The sequence below is a fragment of the Poecilia latipinna genome, unplaced genomic scaffold (assembly GCF_001443285.1).
Source record: "Poecilia latipinna isolate Pla-1442-1.1 unplaced genomic scaffold, P_latipinna-1.0 Scaffold237, whole genome shotgun sequence".
In the NCBI taxonomy this organism is placed as follows: domain Eukaryota; kingdom Metazoa; phylum Chordata; class Actinopteri; order Cyprinodontiformes; family Poeciliidae; genus Poecilia; species Poecilia latipinna.
This window is the reverse complement of record NW_015112853.1, coordinates 97189-118992: the sequence shown is the minus strand read 5'-3', so window position 1 is coordinate 118992 and position 21804 is coordinate 97189. Positions and strand designations below refer to the sequence as shown.

The 21804-nt window shown below is 38.5% G+C and overlaps 1 protein-coding gene across 1 annotated transcript in view; it reads right to left on the bottom strand.

Annotated features, from left to right (window-relative positions):
• dlc1 (DLC1 Rho GTPase activating protein) overlaps positions 1-21804 on the bottom strand; it is an 84775-nt gene that overhangs the window by 54502 nt on the left and 8469 nt on the right. Inside the window, exons 2-4 of the mRNA XM_015032271.1 lie at positions 19362-19496; positions 19098-19211; positions 6237-6270 (exon numbers count right to left, since the gene is read on the bottom strand). Of these exons, the coding sequence (XP_014887757.1) occupies positions 6237-6270; positions 19098-19211; positions 19362-19496 (283 nt within the window). The remainder of the gene's footprint in view (positions 1-6236; positions 6271-19097; positions 19212-19361; positions 19497-21804) is intronic.

Below are 21804 nucleotides of genomic sequence, written 5' to 3'. Positions count from 1 at the left end.
TAACTAATAGGATGCCGGCACCAAGCAAATGCTGCAAGACAAACACGCCCCTAAAATCTTCCAGTTCACTGTTCTGCAGGTCATATGTTTAATTGAGTCAGGTTATTTAAACACAACACTGTAGATTCAACTAGTCTGACTGCTGAATAGTGATAAATATCAAGCGGGGCCCAAAATTTAATTTTAGCAGAATTTGAGTGACTTTAGACATCAAAACATAGATTAAAGAACCCACATTTTCTCACATTACAACCAAAAATGTTTTTATGTTACAAATCAATAAAAAGTAGAACATGCTTGTGACATAAAAGGGGAATCGTGCACGGTTTCAATACAATTGTAAGAAAGTTTCACTGAGTTCATTATTATAGAAACTCATTTCATTGCAATTATAGCTTCAAGTCTTTTGGGGCATTTTTTGCATGTTCTTATTGGCAGCTCTTATGAACGTCAGTTTTCACATCATTCCACAGATTCTTAATTGTGTTTAGTTCTGGACTATTAACATCTTAAATGGTCCGGCCCCATCATGCTTGTGTGATCTCAACATCTACACTCCGCTGAGAGCTCTCAAGCAACAAGCTTGCTTTACATTTTCCATGATCCAGATTGAAACATAACGCTGTATGGGCCTCCAATCCATTACGATTAGACTAGTTTACCGTCTCATATCCAGACTGTTAAGTGTGTTAACTCCATCATTCATTGATTTCTTTGTCGCATTGTTGCTATTTTCAGTTTCAGTTACTTTGTTTGTTAATTACTGCTGTCAGTTTGTATTTAGATTTTACACAACATCTCAGGATTTTTTTTTTTTTTTTTTTTTTTGGAAAACTATATTGCATTTGCACCACTTAAAGCTTGGTGTGAAAATAATCCCCTACTTGGAGACAAATTATTCTGAAACATAAAAAACAAAACATGGGATTTATCCTTACAATCTGCACTTCCTACCCTCAATATCTTTATGTAACAACCAATAAAGCAGGAGTAAAGCAGCCAGAGAGTGACACAGCCTGCTGAGCCAGGACTGATTCATTAGAGTGGAGACAGCATGAACACCTCAGACAGACAGACAGACATTTATGATTCTCAAAGTGAAAGAACTGTTTGAAACCTTTGGAAAAGGCCAGAACACTCTGCATTAACAATGAATAGGGTGAAACACACTTGCTCTTTTACTGGATATGTGATGATGTAGAAAAAGTGGGCAAAGGCAGATTCAAACACAGGACAAAAAAACCAAACTTGAGCAGAGGCAATATTGTCTCCGCTCAAGCAGCACAGCTCCAATATAGCCATTAAAGAACTCGTTCAGCTAAGGATAATGTCCTCAAAGGGCATGCAGTGACAGGAAGCAAGCTCACAAGTAAGAGAAGCAAGCCATTCAGTCCTCCCCACTGTGGTTTCCTCGGAATTAAGAGAAAAGTGGTGTGAAAATGTGACCAATTGGGGAGATGAAGATGTGGTCTGTTGAAGCCACAAGGACAGTCACAAGATCCGAGGGTGGAGCGGGGGTTTCTAGGCGACCATCTGTGTAAAACGTATTTGTCCAGAAGACGAGTCACAAGGTAATCATACTTATAGATTAAGAAAAGTTTAACATGGCTCTACTTACTTTGACACCTCGTATGTGTTGATTTTTGTTAAAGAGAATAACATTAGTCAAATAAATATTAGGAAGAAGTTCTTAAATCCTGCCACACTATTACACTCCTCCCATTTATTTGAGTGGCATAAGAAGAATTCATGCTGTGGGAAACTAAAGCCCTAACATGGCCCTAGAGCTTATTTAACACTCAAGATTACACAATTTGATCACCAGATAAACCACATGTATTCTTTTTTGATGATGGGGCTAGTGGTCGGTGTCATGCCAAATAAGGCTTAATTTAGCTCAATTGCAAACTAAGCATTTTTCAACTGCTATATTAAATTAATCTCTACTAAATTTAACAAAAAGATAAGTCTTTGTGAGTATGACTGTAAATACATTTTGTAAGGGGTTTTATAATATGTTTTTTTTCCCCCACAAAAGTAGTTCACAACTTGATACAGTTTGATATTATTATTTCCATCCCCTTCATCCCAATGGGCGTGCCCTATTTAAAACCATACTTAAGACACGACCGCTTATAATGTTCCATAAAATCCAATTCATACTTTCACTTTAAGACCCAAATAAGATGTGTTACGCAGAAACTCAGAGAAATAAACATAGAAAACATTTACATTTTTTTTTTACAGGAACCACTAAATGTTCCACTCCCCTATGGGAGCCCACAGAGAGAGTAAGAAACTTGGTTTTCTCTTCCTCCTCCAGCTAAGTGAGGCTTGAAGTGCAGGTAAAAGTTCAAGCTTTAATCCTGATCTTGGTCTGGTGCCCATCATTGTGTTCTTTACTCTTACTGGTTTATATTTAGACTGGCAAAATAAAGCAGGCTGCATTGAACCTCAACTACAAACGAGACGAACACGGACAAAAGGCCATAGAGGAATTTGTTGAGTGTTGTGCTTACAAGCTCCAATGCCAGTATGAAAAAGTGGAACGCAGATGTTTTAACACTCTGTTCTCCATGTTTGTGTGTTGCACAATTATTGAAACTGATGAACCAATCATTGCCGCCAATGTCATTTAGTCTATGGTTCAAAGACTTTTAAACATTTTAAAAAGTCAGTCACTGTTGTGCATGAAGATGAGACAAAATCTGTAAAATGTGGCATGACCAAGCTTGGCATGTTGACATCAATGAGAAACTCAAACAGATGACCCGGTCATACTCTGAGCAAGTTCTAGGTCAATAAAGAGCAGTGAAATGGTCCAACCCTCTAAAAAGCCAAAGACAAAGAAATAGCTAGAAATCCAGAAGCTAAAAATGTATAGGCAACCTTTAAACAAAACACACTTCCCAGTAATATTTTGTACTTTAAATTAACTGTAGATTGAAATGACAAAATGGTGGCTTTCATTTTTGGTTATAGAGCTTTCTGTAGCTGCTGTCAGTATTTCTGACACAATGCCCAAAATTATTCTTACCTATGACAAAATAATTTTCTTTGAACCAATAAATATGTTTCTGATTGGAAATGAGATGAGTACCTCTCACAATGTAAGTTGTCCTACTGAGGCACTATGTTTTTAACTCCTCAGGCAGTTGATTACTTAAAAGAGATTGGTTTTGTAAAACTAAAATGAATTAATGTTACAACACACACAAGAAAAGAAACTGTACATGTAACCAATAGCTGATTCAAATCTGTTTACGTGTACTTAGTAAAAAAAGATCCTTCCTACAAACTAGTAGGTATTGTAATCTTTGTTTGTGACAAGCAATTAACTGTTTGAACGCAACATAAGAGAGAAATGTGTAGTGAATGTGTGTGAAACATTGCAACACTGGACAATAGAGTCTTTAATTACAGCTACCACATAGGTTAGTTTGATTGCCACATGCAGAAGGAAGCCTTTTTGACAGAGTTCAAGCAACAATGTTTGAAAATAACGCGAACCTTGAACTTCTCTTTGCTCTCTTGCATCTTAATCTTTCCTTCTTTGTGTTTTCACTCACACAAACTCAAGCTGTCAGCGTCCTGGTTAGGAGGATATGAGGTCACAGAACTAAACAAGGTGTCCTTCCAGATAAGCACACAAAGCACACCAACCAGTGCCCACAGAAGGGCCTGGATTTTGACTAAGCCATCCTAACAAATTGACCTAACATGCTTTGACCCAAACCACTTCGTTTAATGTTTAGGGCCTCAGTTGAGCTTCTCGATGAAGCTCCACTTCTCTCTCCCTGTTGGAGGACAGCTTCCTCACAGCGTTATGCAGCCATCATCACAAGGCTTCACACTGAGGGTCACGTTCAGGAGGATGTGCATTGCTTGGCAATAGCCAGTTTCAGTACTGTACTTCAATCTTGTCATCTAACATTGTTTCTTCTTTTTTTGCTTAATTTGTATATTTCGCTGTAAGCAAAGCTGAAATGTCACAAGAAACTACTTTTTGTAAACTGTCCATATCAGTAAGAGGTGGAGTCATGAAATGTCCAACTCTCCTTTATCTTATTTAGATTACATAACTTGTGTCATTTCTTGCTGCTATAATGTTATGCAGGCCTCGTGAATCTCAGCTTGTGATTGGACACGCAAAAGAAGCAGCTTGGCAGCAATGGCCTCATTGTGTCCAGGAAAGACACTGAACGCTCACTAAGGTATGTCCAACACGGCAGGGAGGTCTCAAACTGCTTCAATGCAAAGTGACAACCATGGAAACATCTTATTAGCTACTTCTGAGCTCCTGTTTGTAGCCAGGGTGGTAAAAATTAACCATGAATGAACCATCTTTCATGGCGGTGCAACAGGAGCCTTCAGGGCTTGTCGTGTGATGTAACACTGTCACAAATGTGCCATTCCCAGGGGCTTTAATGGAGGGGGTACAGAGAGGGCTTTGAAGTGTCACAATGAACACAAGGCTCTGTGCTCCCCCTGCCAAAAATCCCAATATATCCCCGTTTCCCCCTACAGAGTAGTGGGTTTTGACACAAAGACACAGCGATGGGGCTTACATAACTTGCTTCCAGGGAGTCCGATTGATTTAAATGAAGAAAAACTACCAAGAATGCGTGACCCTTTTGAAGTCGGTATTATGCATTTTTAGGAAGCTTTCGCTCACATTGGGTCATTTGCCAGAAGGTAGAACTCAATTAGACGCGTAAGACATGCAACCGCACACAAGGAGAAGAAGACAGAGAGAGAGAGAGAGAGAGAGAGAGAGAGAGAGAGAGAGAGAGAGATCTCATCAAGCCTGGAATCAGCAGGGGTCAATCAGAAAGCTTGTGCCTACGTCACATCTCATGTCCAGTATTGTTTACGAGAGGTCTGATGACACAGGGGATGAGGAAGATAATGAACGTTGCCAGGAAGTAAATCTGTTTGACTATATTTGCTAATGACCAGGCACTATAAGCAGACATAGGATCCTGAGTTTATTGTCTAGCTCAATCCACAATGAAGTCAACATGAAGTAGACATGTCCTGAGAGTAAGCCTCTTTGTCACAAGGACGGATAACTGTAACTGCATAAATGGCTTAAGTGACGAGACCGACAAGCTAGGAGAGCATTAATCAAAAAAGCAACCAACAGGGCCAAGATAATTCTGAAGAAGCTGCAGCTCAGCTTCTTCTGAGTTTGTATTTGTTTATTTATTCATGTGCTCCACAAATGTGTTCACTATGGAAGAGTGCCAGAGACTGAGAAGCTGTTTGGGGACATTGGGACAATAGATGTTATGAAATTCAGGTGAATCAGGGAGGAAAGACTTTTAGAGGCAGCAAAACACTTGAGTCTATAAAACAGTTGACCTGCAGGACATTGACCCTGAACATGCAGCAAGAGTCACAACGGTTTAGATAACAGCATAATTGTGACTGAAAGGGTACAGTCAAAGTCCAGACCTATATCCACAAATTGTGAATTTGTGGAATTTGTGGAATACTTGACAATTGCTGTTCACACACAGTTTGAGTTTGATCTTTCTTCTTGCCAAATAATGGTCAGAAACACATCTGCATTGCTGCAAATTGTGGCTCTACAATGCTGACATTTGACTTGAAGAACTAAATGATAATGAATATCCAAGTTCTTAAATTCTGTCCCTTTCACTTCATAACAACTCACTACTTTGTGTTGGTCTAACATATAAAATAATATCAAACACATTCCAGTACTTTACGTATCTTTGCAAGTTACGTAGTATTTATTTATATCTTTACTTCTAGTTGGTGGAATACTTTTAAAATAAACTGGCGAAGGTGAACTGAAAAAATGAGGACAAAAGGTGAACGAGAGAATGGTTCAAAAGTGCATCAGGCTCGACATCTAGTCTGGCTCTTATCGTCAAAAGGCAAAGGATGGTTAAGAAGACGAGACTGGGACCTTATCTATATCTTGCATCCAGTGTCTGCAGCTAAACGTTGTCTCCTTGCGCTCTTAGTCCTCTTTGCCCTCAAGTTTTGAACACAGAGAAGGTTATCTATTAGAAAATTCTTTAAAACCGTCTCACATGGCCACAACTGATAAGCTGCAAAGTGTTGTCTTAAGCTTCATATATCTATAGAAACAACAAACAGGTTAGGGGAAAAAGGTGCCGATCAAATCAGAAGATTTCAGATTCTCCGGTAGCAAAACGCAGATTATAAACAAACTTCACATTTTAAGATTAGAAATGACTTACCTGCTTTTTTCTTCCCAGTAGCAACGGAGAGGCCCTGGGGAGAAAGAAGAAAAAAAATATCAGAAAAAAAAACATAGTTAAGATTTGGTTTCTAGAATTTTCATAATGTTTTAATGTTCATACGAATCGCTGCACTTCATCGCAGTGATTGGCTGATAAACTGAGTTTATCAGCAGATATGTATTGTGGTGGTGAAACGATACACATCTATAGAAACTCATAAGAAACTGAAAAGTTTACCACACACTCAACTAAGTGTACAGTTTTTAATAGAAAGTCACAGGGCTGCATGGGTACACAGGGATTACACTCAGAGGAACTCCAGGGACTCTATGGTCCCAGAAATAAGTCTGCATAGTTTTCTGATGTGCACATGTTTAATAAATGGTCAAAGCAGATAATAAACTCACTAGAGACCTCTGAACAAATATCACATCATTAATAGTCTGAGCAATATGAACACTTTTTTTATGAGTCAGTGTTGTTTCAACTCTCCACGTAGGGGAAACATTATAGATAAAAATCACAGCATAGTAGATTTTCATCATGCAGCGAACTTAATATGTCCTTCTTTGGAGCTGTTGTGGATTTTAGGAATTACTACTGCGTTAACAGCGAGTGGAGAGTGAGGATAAGTGTTTGAGGGCACACGCGTGTGCGCATGTGTGTGTTTGAGTGTGTGTGGGGAGCAGCAGTCACATGGAATGCAAAGGTCTTTCTTGCCCATGACCTTTGACCTCAGGGGCTTCGGCTGAGCTCCGCACCCTGACCCGTTTTAATCTACACTCCTCTACAAGAGATTGGAGCTATTAAAAAGAATTCCTGTAATACACTGACAATGTCCACATTTCCATCCGTGTGCAAAATGTAAGAAACACTCTCCCGCATTCTAGGTGTGTGGAGCACATAGCGCCAGCGCTGGCCCTCCCCAACGTATTGTGACACACTCCTGTTCAAGAGGCTGATAGAAAGCTGCTACATTTTTCTCTAGCTTACAAAAAGAACAAATTGAGCTGTCTGGGAATGTTCACAACTAAAAAAAACAAAAAAAAAAACAAAAACACAGTCACAGTTTGTAAACGAATGGAGGACTATCACTCGTAATTCAAACTACAGTTCGTCACAGGTTCATTTTGCCTGGCGAGTGAACCCGTTGATATCAGCTTGGGATGTCTCTGTTACTCTTTAGAGACTGAAACAACAAAATCCATGAGTGTTTTGTTTAGATACTTGTGTAAATTGTTGCATTGGTATTCTAGATATCATTCAAGAGAGTTGGGGCAAACAAAAAAAGACATGGAATGAATGAAGGAATGCTTACACTGTACAGAATTTAAAACATTTCATTTTTCTCCTTGGTACTTTTACTGCCAAAGAAACTAATTGATACCATTCACATACTTTTTGGGAGTAAACATAAATCTATGACTAACAGCCATGTGGTTAAAGTTGACAAAAACAATGGGATCGTGACGAAAACGCATGATTGGTTTTGTGTTTTCAAATTTGTAGCATATCCTAAGATCTTAATTTAGATTCAAAAGCATAATTTATTATTATTATTATTATTATTATTATTATTTATTTTTGCATGAAAATGCACTGTGCTGCAACATCCCAAATCCATTTAACAGTGTGTGTGTGTAGTGGGTGTAAATCCCCGATCCATCCCTTAATCAGGACAATTGAAAACAAGGAGACAGTTTAATGCAGGGGTCAACAAACTTTTTCCTGTGAGGGCCACATAACTTTTCCCTTCTCTGGTGGGGGGCCGGAGTCAGTTTGCAACAGAAAAACTGTGACAATTGCAGGAGTGCCTAAATGTAAAAATGTATTGTTTTCTAGAAAGCACAATCAAATAACCCTCTCTGGGTTCTTCACAGAAAAAATCCAGAAAATAACACTATTTATGAATTAAATACCAGTATATGAAAAAAAATCTAAATGTTCTCAGGTATTGTTCAGGGGGCCGGACCAAATGTAGAGGCGGGCCGGATCCGGCCCGCGGGCCGTTGTTTGGGGGGCACTGGTTTAATGCAATTAACTTTTTAAATTAGAGTAAACAAAGATGATGGTTTCTCTTTTACAAGCATGTGGTTTTGCTGCGCCACCCATTCTCAACGTGTGCCTGCCCCTCTGCTCCTGGCATGACATGGAGCAGGTTCTCTCTGTGTGGGATTGTCCAGGCGAGTGTCAAGTGTTCACTGGGGACCCGCGGGCTGCAGAGCCACTTCAGCTGTTTCATTTACTGCCACTAATTTCATGGAAGTGACCTGGTTTTGGGGGGTATGGTATTTGTTTCCCTTACAAATGTGTCTAGAAAGGTCTGGGGGCCTGCACAGTTATATGCCATATGGTTATTGTTTCCCCGACCGCAGTCTGCAGTTTAGTGAAACAGATTTTCCCACGAATTGTTTTGCTATGGTACATGTAACTTCAGAAATTCTGTCTTTGCATCTACATCTGAAAGCATTTTCTCCAGGTTCAAACATAAAATCCTTAATAGGTTTCTTTAAAAACCTTAAAATCTCCTGTGATTTAAATGGTTTATAGCATATCTTTAAAGATCTGTAAAACACTAACATGGCAGAATTTTATAATAGCTTTTTCTTTATTTTGAAAAAAAAAGAGATATGCCTTGATACTTAACACTTTGCCTTGCAGACAGATGTAATTTTGATTTGCCCCAACAGAGAGCATATTTTGTTTGTGCCTCTCTAAATGTGATAAGTAATCACTGTCATGTGGCTCATACACAAACCCAGGCAATCCAAAAATCCAGTTTCTTTCCCTCCGTTAGCCTCTTATCGCCTGTTCCACCTCTGGAGCTTGAATGTGTGTGTACGTGTGCGTGTAGGTGTGTGTGCATGTGTGTGTGTGTATGACCACCCATGGTCTGTGCTAGCTGGGGATTATGAGTCTTAAGCTAACCCAAACCTTTTCTCCACCACTTAGCGCAAATAACTAAATTGGTCCATATGGTTAACAGTCAGTCAGCATCTTAAGGTAACTGTGTGTGATCAGGGAAGGATTGCATGTGCACTGCCACAAAAACCTTTGCAGATGCTATTTGGAATTTACTTATTCATTATGAACAGCACGAACGCCTTGCAGTGCATCTTCAAAGAAATTCATTTTTCTCCATACTCTGTCAGATTAGGATCGCAAAAAGCATGAAATTGTGAGAAAGTTCCATGTTATCTTTTTTCTTGAAAGTTTGACCCCCAAATGCTTTTCGATGACATTCCACAATTAAATAGGTTTCATATGCCACACTTATTTTATGTCCAGGGGGAAGTGAGTAAATGACACAATGAGTTGGTGTAATGACATACTAGAAAGTTTCCTGCATTAAAGGCAAATTAGTGCCCAGATGTTAGATTTAACAGTAAGTACAAACCAAAACAAAGAAAAACATTTAAAAAGCCATTATGAGATCAAAAGCACAAGTACAGTACATTGTGGTAGCGATTCTTTTTCTATAAGCTTTTTTTCACATTTTGTCTCATACAAATTACCAACATAAGCTCATTTACTGGGATCTTATGTGATTGAAAAACAGAAAGTATTGACCTTTGTGCATATCCGGAGGCTTTGGTTTACTCCGTCCATTCTTCCAAGTGCAATAAATTGCAAGTTTGAACTTTGAAGAACAATATTTTGTCTCTACCAGCTTTGTAGATCTATAGACTAACATACATGTTCCGTTCTTCTTTGCTGAAACCCAGACAGATTGGACGGGGTGAACCTGTAAATATTAGTCGATGGCTTGCCACACTTAATTCTCAATTGGATTTAGGTTTTGATTTTGACTGAATAGAATAGAATAGAACAGATTTTCCTTTGGCCACACTTTTCAGATTGATATTTGCATTTTGAAAAGCATGTATCAATTACTGTCCAATTCACAGTTATCCACAACATTGGTGTAGTTTGTAAAATAATATATAAAAAACAGTGTTTGGTTGTTGTGCAAATGCAATTTAAAAGGAGTTCAAGGTGTGTGAGTACTTTTGCAAGGCATTGTAAGGGCTTTTTAGTTGTACAAGAAGGTTAATATTTATGTTGAGCACACAGTGGGCCCTCAGTCCTACTGTCAACTGGACACATGCAACTCAAACTCCAGAGTAGAGGGATGGTCTCCATCTCAGCTGAATGAAAATGGGACAGGTTAAAATTCAAACACGGACACCCATTTTCACAGACGTTTACACAAGTAAGCTAATTGACGGGGCATCTTGTTTCAGGCAGGATCTTCAGGGTCTTAGACCTGGTCTTCGTGAACATAAACGGACTCTTGACTGGTCTTAAAAATCCATTACTGGATTAGACAAGAACTGTGACCTGAAGGCACAAGACATGGCCAACAAAAACTGGTATTAGTTCTTATAGAAAACTAGTATTTTACAGTTAGTTTGTAATTTAGAAAGGGAAACAACGGCTGTACTTTTTCCACATTGTGTTATGCACAAAGTTAATGAGAATAAGCGCAAATTCCCAACTGCATCAACTATGTTGGCTTGTGGATTTGCTGCTGACATTTTGGGGAAAGCACAGAGCGGGTTAACAAGAGAGATTAGACTGTCACAACTAAGGACCAGTTGGAGACAGCCTGGGTCAGACTTTTAAAACACTGACTAAGCTATGCACTTTAGATGCAGTGTCAGTTAGGTCAGCAGGGGGCTCGAATGCTTACTACCTTACATGATACAATCGCCTGAACAAATTTACGACATTGCTTCGAAATGGTCTTTAAAAAAAAATAAAAATCAAGGGAAAAGACAATAATCTTCTCTGACATGAATCATCCGTGAGGTTATGTAAGTTGAAGGAAAACATCAATGAAATCACTTGAAAACACACTCCAGCTAAGAATCTCACTCAGAACCTGGAACCACGCGGCCAAATAATCGTCCCTTTTCAATTGCGCGGTGGTTTATTGTGCATTCCTGTGCACTTGTGTCTATGAGTGCATTCGGTTTGTTGTTGTCTGATTTATGACACTTCATTATCAGCGTGCTGCGGGGGTGTTTCCAGATGCTTGGATCTTCTAGTCATCCTTAAGATTTACAGTCAACATGTACCGTCATCCTGCAACTATTGCTGCACCGCTTGTCTTCATCATGCAGCAGATGCGCCTTTTTACAAGGCAAATGTACTAGCTTCTAACACCATGAGTGCTCATAAATGCTGTTTTAATAATAAAAAAAAAAGTAAGAAAATCCATAGAGAAATATTAAATTGCACGTGCACGTTATGTTGATTTGATATTGGCCCTTTGCCAAAGAAAATTTTAATTAAGAGGGATAATGACAGCAGGGTGAACACACAGCAATTTATGAGCTATTTGACTTTGGTGATGAAAAGGTGCAATAACTAAAAGTTTGTTCAGTCAAAAAAAGAATTAAGGGCATCAACATACAAATCTGTTTATACAAAAAGTTGCATATGCAAACTGGGTCAGGCTCATGGTGTGGGCATGTTTTGACTATGTGAGGTGCTTTCTTCTAGATGTAGTGTCTGATAAACATCAATGATGAAATAAAGAAACCTCCAAATTGCGTGCATGTTCCTCTCATGTTTCGTTCTCTCTTGATGCACCAATACGCAGCCAAATTGACAGGAAAAACAAGATTTCCTTGTGGGAGTTGAGGAGAAGTTCATTTTCAACATCCTGTTCCAAACATAAGCCTTTTTTTTTCTTTTTTTTTTTTCTGATCCTCTTACTGTAAACCACAACAGGCCTGTGTTTGTCTCCTTACTACAGCTGCGCTCAGCAGCAAAGTGACCTTGGGGACAATGACACAACACAATGCAGCGAGAAGCGTGACCATGGCCAGGACCCCTACCGCCAGAACTCGTTGGACTGAATGGTGGTTGGGTTCATAGCTCACTGACTCATTCTGGCGGCTTTTAAGCCAAATGCGTGGGTGGAATGTAGGCAAACATGATTATGCCTGTTGCAGTCTGTGTTGACTATTGACTAAGAGCAGGAATGCAGAAGCAAATGAGAAGATAAATAAAGGGCAGCGAAAGTAGCAAAATCCCAGGGCTTTTATCTGACTAGGACATTGGGAAGGTGTGGTTTGGATGAAGGATGTTTGGGGACTGCGAGGCTGCCAGAGCGGAACACGGAGGAAGGACAGAGCAGAGGTCTGCGAGTGACCTTAGCACGCAAACCGCAGCAAAACTATTGTCCGCCATGAGCAGACAGATAAAGAGCTAATTTCATATATAACCTTCTGACAGGGAATTTAATCTGTTTCTCACTGTGTAATAAAAATATCTCTGAAGTAAGTATCCTCTGAAAGAAAAGAAAAAACTGATGCAGTGGCTTGCAAGTGTTTATATTTCTTAAGCCTTTTTACATTGTCATGTTACAACCACAGCTTTCATTGCATTTCATTGGGATTTTATGAGAAAGCATGAATTTGTGCACAACTGTGCTCTCAAATCTGAAGTCAGTACCATGTAGAAGCACTATTTTACTGTAGTTACAATTGTCTTTAGGTGAAGTCTTTGAGCGTTTGCTAATCTACAAACTAACATTTCTGTCCATTCTTTGTAAAATAGCTTAAGTTCAGTCAGAGTGGATGGAGAGCATTTACTTTTCGTTTGTGAACTCCATTTTCGCCTCTGATTTGATGAGGTTGCATCAAATCTGACCGGCTTCCCTGTCCATGCCAAAGCAGCACGCCAGGCCAACTCACAGGGGCAAGCAAGGACGGCATGTTTGGCGTGCGCACCCTCACGCTCTGTTCAGTGTGTCAACTATAAACCCAGCTTAAGAGGATCTGTGATCCTCACCTATTAAAATTTTTAAATGAATCCTCAAAACAACAGGAAACCCGTGCAGGAAGGCCAAAAATAGGTGTGATGTGATTATGTTTTATGTGGTCCGGTTAGAAGTTGAGCAGCTGCATTTTGGACTTTCAGTCCGCGTGTTTGTAGTACTGTTGATTTGTGATGGAAGCATGAATAACATACTCATTTTTCATTTTCATTTTAAAATATTTACTAGTTTTAGTAATTTAAGTGTTAACTGACAAAAACAGGATTCAACACAATTAATCTGCTTATAAAGTTTGAAGTAAAGACCTGTCTTTAAAACCAATGATGACTTTAATAAATTGATCAAATCTTCCCTGATTTACTGATAATAGATAAACCTTGATTAATGCTCTCTTTGTTCCCTCTTAGTTTAGATGTTTCTGTACCTCATACTTCTTGGTATACGGTACAGTTGTTCCACACACTTTGCATTTTCAGATAGGTAGTATGAAGGGAACAAATATATTGTTTTGTAACCTAGGCCTGCTTTTCATGTTTTTTTTATAACTTTATCCCTGTCCTGTCCGCTGGGTTTCTTGGTCTCTAATGTCCCCTCTTTGTCGTGTCCAACAATTTTCCGAGGCTTTCCCAGAACAGCTGAACTTATACCAAGATTACATTATACACATCTTGGCTCTGTTAGGTGACTTCTGAAGGCAAGTGGTTGCATTAGTTGTTCAGGAGCATCAGAGTAAGGAGACAGATAAATATCAAAGTTTTCTTTTAAAAAAAACTAAACAAAAAGAAAAACAGCGTTATTTTCCTTTCGTAACTTCTGAGCACTAATCAGATGGGTTAACCCAAAATATCAATATTGCCCATCGATGCTTGTGGCAAAAAGTGACAAAATGTGACAATGATCATGGAATGTGATTAATTTCATACCTATAACCTGCATTATAATCCCTATTTCCACTAGAGGAGAAGTACAGCTCAAAACAAAGGGTCAAAGGTTGCCCTGTTACAGCATGTTTACAGAAGGTTGAGGGGATGAAGCCTGGTACAGAGCATCAACACATGCGTGACACGTAGAAGCAGCCCCGTGTTAAATTTAACACACAGCTATGTGCTTTGTTCAGCAGCTCCTTGGGTTCTTTGGAGGATTCTGGCTCGTAAGCGTTGCTGGTGGGCATGACTGGTGCTAAAGGTGACTGATGTGTTGTTTCCCACTGTAACATTCAGAGGAAGGTGGTGAGGGGTCGGCAATCTCCACCCGCCTCTGCGACTTGACACATCCTGAGCAGACCGCTAAAAATAGAGGCGGGCAACAAATGCTTCCAAAACATTCAGATCTTCAGTTTACACTTTTGGGGAAATAATAGCAGATTATCTCAATTGAAATAAGCTCCAAGTGTAGTCAAAAATGGAATACGTTTTAAATTCAAATTAAGCAACACAATGCTAGCAAAACAAGAGTGAAACCACATCTGCTGCACAAAATACTGCCAAGAAAAACAACGTGGGCAAAAAATAGTTGTTCCAGTTAAAGAGAAAAAACACCTGCTGTGGCACAACATCCGCTAGATGTTAGCCCCACGTCAGACACAATATCAACAACCACCTGCCGGAGGCTGACAGTAGCCTGCAGCTAGGCTAGCTAGAATCCGTGCAGTGTTGGGATCTCACTGGCTTCTTCATAGCAGTAACTTACAAATAATGTTATTGCTATTTAAATGGCCACTCATCAAATATGTCACCGCTTCACCTTTGCAAAGGACAAGAAGAGAATGCTTTGTACTATCACACCACAATGTTCCACTATGTGTTAGGAGAGTGTCACTGGAACACAAATACCAAGCACCGCTTACACAACCCAACAGAAGCTGATAGGAATGCTAAACATTTCACCAGACACAACCTACGTGAACATAAATATCAAGTACAAAGACTCAACTCTTCTGCAGGAAAAAACAAAACAAAACAAAAACGTACATACTTTATTGTACGTCTAATTTTGCTTCAGCAAGTCATTTTTGAAGTAATTATTTTCAATTCAGCTTATGTAGAGAGAATCAATTGTCAACAAATGTCATCTCAAGGCAATCATACAGGCAGCTTCAAGGTCAAGGCCATATCTTCCAAATTGATCCTGTAGTCAAGTTCAATTTATGACTCAAATTGATAGAATGCTTTTTATCTGATTTGCAGGATTCACTCCACTTGGACTGGTGTGTATCAACAGCGGACACTTGATTGCATGATGCTGTAAACTTAACAGAACTCCCTCACCGTGAGCAAACATGTAGCAACAGCTAAAAAGAAAAACTCCCCTTTAACAGGACAAACCTCCAGCAGAACTGGCACAGAAAATTGTCCATTTGAAAAATCCATTTGTCTCCAAGCTTTAACTTCCTTGCTATTGCATGTTGAGATGTTGAGTAAATATTTCCACATCTACTTTGTGAGGTGCACCAACCTAATACAGTCTACATAAATATCCATTTTTGTAATTATGTAATTATCTTGTGTAAACTTGTAGACATATTTCTAGTACCAAAACCAATAAACCGTATATTGACACAATAATTTTAAGATAAAAGGCATTTAAAAGAAAAAAAAGATAGTATTGTGTGTAAAGTAATTGCTTTGAATTGTCAGAGTGGAAAACGTCTACTTTGTACATCTAGTACAAAGCTGTCTATCAACCACAGAAACTTGCCTCAGAGAATATTGACTTTTGATTTGACCCTGTGGATTTCCACAGTAGGAAGTATGGAGTAAACACTGGATATCTGAGAATACTTTCCTTCTCAATTCACCCTGACTAGGAGTCATTCCAATAGATTATTTTCATTTCAGAGACCTCACAATTGTTTTTGGATTAAAGTATATGCACAAAATATTGTTACTTTGAAGTACTTCTAGGACCTTCTTTCTGTTTTATATCTCATTCATTTAGAACTTTGCCTACTCGCTGCTTGAAAAATGTATTATTGCATAATCCTTTTATACCTTTATAGTCAATCCTTCCATTCCTCTTTTATGTATTGATTCAGAATATTATAACAGGGTGTTTTCCTCTTACGTAAGAGGAAAAAAATTTAAATGGAAAAAAAAAAAGTAAAATCAGTTAAAATTAAAAACAGTGGCTCAGACCTCCAGGAAAACCAGAAAGTGATGTTTGCCATAGAAAAAAAAATCAATAAAAAACATCTAAAAAAATTGCAGTAAATAACTAAAGAAGACATAAAAATGTTGATATCTGAAAGTATCTGAAACTCAAGTGCAGTTGAATTGTTTTCACTATAGTTTCACCTCTACAATATAATAACACTGCTGTAGCTGTGTAATCATCTTTCTCAAGGTAAGCAAAGGATCAAGGTTTAAATTGCAAGTTGATAAATTACTACTGACAAAGTAGTAATCCATCCATGAGGTAAGATTTTATTGACCCATTAAGGTAAACAAGTGCCTATTGCTCTTTTGCAATCTAATGAATGTTGATATTTGATTCAGTTTAAATTAATCTAAGCAGATAGGATAACTTATGCACAAAGTTATGTGCATACGTTAGTTTTAGTAAAGGTGGAAAAACAGAAGGACTTAAGATTGTTAAGAACACCAGGGCATGTTAAATTTTACTATGTGATTTTTATTTATTTTTTATTTTTATTTTTTGGCCTTGTTGTTTTATTCAAACAGTTCAACAATCAGTTCAGATTTAGATTTCAAACAACACTTGTATCAATAGGTTACTTTTATAGTCATGAAGCAGAGTATCAACAATTAAGTCAGCCAATTTATGCTCTTTATAATAGTTTATTTAGCATTGTAACAAAAGATTAAACCCATGTCAAAAGAAAACAAAAGTTAGTCACCTCTAGTAAACCTTGAGGAAAATGTGACATTGTAATTGTGGGGTATATGCCTTGCCTTCTATTCAGAAGTAAGTAGTGTTTTTCCTAGTCGGGATCCTTCTGCCTCTGAATATTTGCGCTAATTATAGATGATGTCTTTTTAATGTCAGTGTATAATCTTGTAAAACTTAACATTCAAGCAGCTGAAATGAGATTTTAACCTCAACTCTGATTCTTCTTGACCCACATGTGCCTCATGTTTACATCATTTAGAAGATTTGTATTGTCTAGCTAAAAGGTTTAAGTATGTATCACAGGTTTTTGGTACTCAGCATCATACTGAATGTATTAGCTACTGTGAATATTCTTCAGAAAGTCTTAAACATTTTGGCTTTAGTCATTCCCCCCGAGGGGCCGATGCTGTAAAAAGCTTCCCATTAGGTGAGGTGAAAGCACTGTTTACCCAAGCTTAGCAAGTGTCCTAAGGTTACAGGCCGACTGAATGCAGTTGCAGGAGCTGGTTGCAGACCAATGCACTGTGCATCATCCATTGTTCATATGAAAAGTAAAGACGTGCAATAAGAAAAAGTAGTGTCGATGTTACACAGATAATCCAACAGATAATTCAGGAATGTCATTAAAGCCAAGGAATTCTGGTAAACAAATCCCTGCTTTTAGCACAGATACATTCTCTTCCACTGTTATGGTTTTTCTCCTTTTCATCTTATGGTGAGATAAAAGCACAGACTAGCTAAAGTCCATGTTCGCAGACCTTCTTGAACAGAATGTTGATAAATCGTAAAATGAGCAAACAAGGAGCATAAAGACGTGTCTCACTTGAAGCGTGTCCTCCCGCCCTGGCTTTTCACCTTTCAGACTCCCCTTCTGACCCCTTTGTTGGGGTGAAAAGGGATAGATTTTGCAACCAGCTAATTATGGAGTCTTAGCGTCTGCTTGGCTAACTCCTAAGAGCAAAGAGAGACCCCTACAACTGAGAAACTCATTTTAGGGGTTAGACCCCCTGTTGCCTTCAGAATTGTTTCCATTCAACAATGTGCAGGAACATTCCTCAGAGATCCTGGACCACAGTGATATGATAGTTGCTGCAGTTTTGTCGGCTGCCCTTCCATGATGAATATCTTCCACATTCCAAAGGTGCTTTGTTTGATTGAGATCTGGTGACTGTGGAGGTCATTGGTGTACAGTGAACTCTTTGTCATGATCAAGAAACATGTTTGAGATTATTTGAGTTTTGCGAAATCGCTCATTACCCTGGTGGAAGTAGCCCCCAGAAGACGGGTGGACTGTGGTCAATGAGAGTTGTGGCAACAAAATCTCAGGAAGGCTGTAGTGTTTAAACGGTGCTCAGTATTAAGCGACGAATATTCTCCACAACAGTACACAAAATCCACCAATTTCTAAAATCACGAAAATATCCAGATGGAGTTTTAGTCTAAGTTGCATCAAAAATCTTAACTGGAAGTATAAAAATGACTTCCAGTACACAGTGTCGTTAGTTTGCCAAATTGGTTTTATGTGGCTCAACAAACATGTGAAAGAATGTACTGTGGTCAGATGACACCAAAAATGATCATTTTTGCCGACATATAAAGAAAAACTAAAGGAACCAATCAACCTGAACATACCATCCTCACAGTGAAACATGGTGGTGGCTGCATTAGGCTGTGGAAAAGCTTGTTCCCTTTTTCCATTAGTAGGGACATGGTTAATGGGATGATGGATGGAAGTAAATATAGGGTAACCCTATATCTTGTTAGAGACTGCAACAGACTGCAATAAACTTGAGACTGTTGAGAGAGAAAAACTGGTAGAAAAATAACCCAAAAGACATGCGGATATTAAAAGCTGGCTTTACAAGTCAGGGTTGCTGAGTGCAAATTCTTACCACATTGTTCAGATTTTTACTTGGAAAGAAAAAGTTATGCATCTTTTTACTTCTTCTGTTTTTATGCTTGAAAGAAAATAAGCCTAACCCTAACTCTAACCTTCATTTCTGCATATGACCAAAGTCATTAATGTATTATTAGACTTATGAAAACATTGTTCTAATTATCTTGCAGAGATAGAGGGAAAGACCAGGCCTCTTTGCCAAGTATCACCAATGAAAAATGTTGAAAAGCAAAGAAATCATGGTCACTTTTACCTAACACTTATTTACGTTGCTATGATATTAGCAAAGAACGGGAAAAAAAGTGTCTCCGCCACGACTTACCTCACTTTTAGGCTTGGCTCCATGAGATTTTGCAGATCCTGACGAGAAAGTTCCAGTTGCATGTGGAGGTGGGAGGGTTGGCGAAGTTGCTGTTGTAGGTCCATGATCGGTATTCTGCTCAAATGGAACGGAAGAGGGTAAAAATCCCATGTTAAGAAGTCATCTGTATTTTACAAACTCACAGATACACTACAAGATGTTTGTCTTATCGCTGATAACACAAGAGTTTGAAATGGTTAAAGAACATTCAGCATGGAGACACACCAGGTGATGACGGCGGTGAAGAGTAGGGGTGCTGTCCATAGAGGAGGTGGCGCTGAGTGCGTTTTCAATTTCCTGGTCCAGCTGGTCCAGCTTCATCAACAGCAGCACCATTGAGTCCAAACGGGCATGTTCATGCTGAGTGAAGAAATCAATCTGTTAGGAGGATTCGGGGCATTTTTAAATAGACAAAAACCTTTTAACAGTCTCCACAACATTCTTTAAGCTTCAGTCCTTAATGCATTTCTTTCATACTCCTTTCCCAATAAACAGTTTTATAACAAGTGTCACACTGACCTCAGGTGGCTTGATTTTAGTAAGACAAGCTGAACTAGATAGTCCAGTGCTACCATCCACTTCCCCACAGGCTGGTATCACATGAAGCATTGTAGAAACCCTCTTTAAGTGTTTGAAGCAAAATATGTTGCTTTCCTTCTGTTTATCTTTTATCATATCACTGGGTGTGGAACTGAGTCTCAGGTTCTTTAAAAAAAAAAACTAAGAGAGACTCGGAGAAATTTATTGGCTGGCCTAATAGTTCTGAACAAACCTTGTTACAAGCCTGGCGGCCCACTAATAAATATTTAACAAGAAACAGCTTATGACACACACACACACACACACACAGCTTATGATTGCATGTGCATTTAAACTTGCGACAGCAGAGCTGCTTGTCATGTTGCGTCTATTTCCTGGCATTGAGGGCAAATCTCATTGGGCTATTTGGAATACAGTAAAACTTATTCATTTATTCATTTAATTGAAAACATCTCCTGAAATGGTAACCATGGCTCCCTCTTCTGAGATCAACTATACAATTCTGGGTGTGTATGCATGACAACATTCATTGGCTAAGAAATGCGGGTAATGTTAATGTGTTCCTGGCTATAGCTCTGCTCGATCCCTCTGCCGTTTGTAAACATTTCAGGACGTGTGCATGAATTCATTTTTATGTCAGTGATGAATTAAAATAAAAATTAAAAAAATAATCGTTTTTTTATTGGATTTGCAGAGGGAGCAAATAATCAGGTCACAAAATGGCACCTCATACATAGATACATGATACATAGAGCAGCATTCCTAGCTCGAGGCGCCACACATTACTTCACTGTGTCCTTGGCAAAGTATCACAATGAAACATTGTACCGTAGTAAAACAATGACATCTTTACAAGGCTTGTGTGAATGAACAAAAGCATCTGTCTCAGGATGGCAATAACAACCACCAAACTGCAGCACTGAGAAAAACCAAACAGGACAAAAACAGCTGCATCACAGGGAGTGATGTTTACCTGTTCTGTCATCTCTCTTTAAAAAAAAAAAAAGATTTTTAAATGCAAACAGAAAGCCTAAGTAAGACAGAGCACTTAGAGGGATGTTTTCCAAGTCATCTGGTCAGAGATAAGTGACAGTTGAGCCATTTCGGCCCTCAGGGGTTAGGATCAGGCCTTGTTGCTAAAACAAATAAACACAGAACAAAAAGCCAATATCAGTTTAATCTCAAGCCATATTGCAAACCAGATGGCTTCATTTTACAGGCTGAACCTGCAATAGCCATGCGGTCAGCTAGGGACTTCATCATTAGTAAGCACAGGAGATTTTTCCAGCTTCCTGCTGCCTTTAAGAGATATTGTTTGCAGAAAACAGCATTTTTTATGGGATTCAAGGTTTTTGTCTCTTATGTTTTTGCAAACTAATCACTGACTTTCACCTGCTCTAGGCAAATTAATTTCCTCTTGTTATTGTACCTTCAGATAATTTTTGTGAGTAAATTGGCAGAATATTTGCAAGCAAATTTGTTAACTATGAAGAAAAAAGTTATTAGCAGCTGGTGAATGAATGTTATGGTATGTAGTGGTTTCAAATCTATGCAACCCTGAACTTTTAAACTCTTGTTTGCCTAAATGGAATATATAAATGAGTAAACATGCTGTCCAATTACTTCAAATACATTAAGAATAAAAAAAATGTCACCAAAGATGACGTTAAAAGATTCTAAGAACCTCTACCCTCAAGAAAATATGAAGCATGAACATAGAACTTACAGGCTGCCTCCAGTACTACTATTGCCTTGTAAAAGTGTTCATAAAACTTTGAACACTTTTCTATTTTGCCTAACTAAAAACAACAGACCTTTCTTTAATACACTGACATAACGTAGTCCATTATTGTGAAATAAAAAAGTGATATATGTTTTTAATTTAAAAAAAAAAAACAGAAAGACATTTCAATACCATTTCTAACCAATCTCTTTCAGGGAATAAACCTGATTCCCTGAAAGAAATTGGTTAGAATAAGTTTGAATAAGCAGTACAATAGGAACAGACATGGCAAGGATAAAACTGTGGTGAAGAGTAAAGCAGAATTGGACTGAAAAAAAAAAAAAAAAAAAAAAACCTAGTAAGCTTTGGAAATCTCAGAGCACTGCTTAGTCCATCATCAAAAAT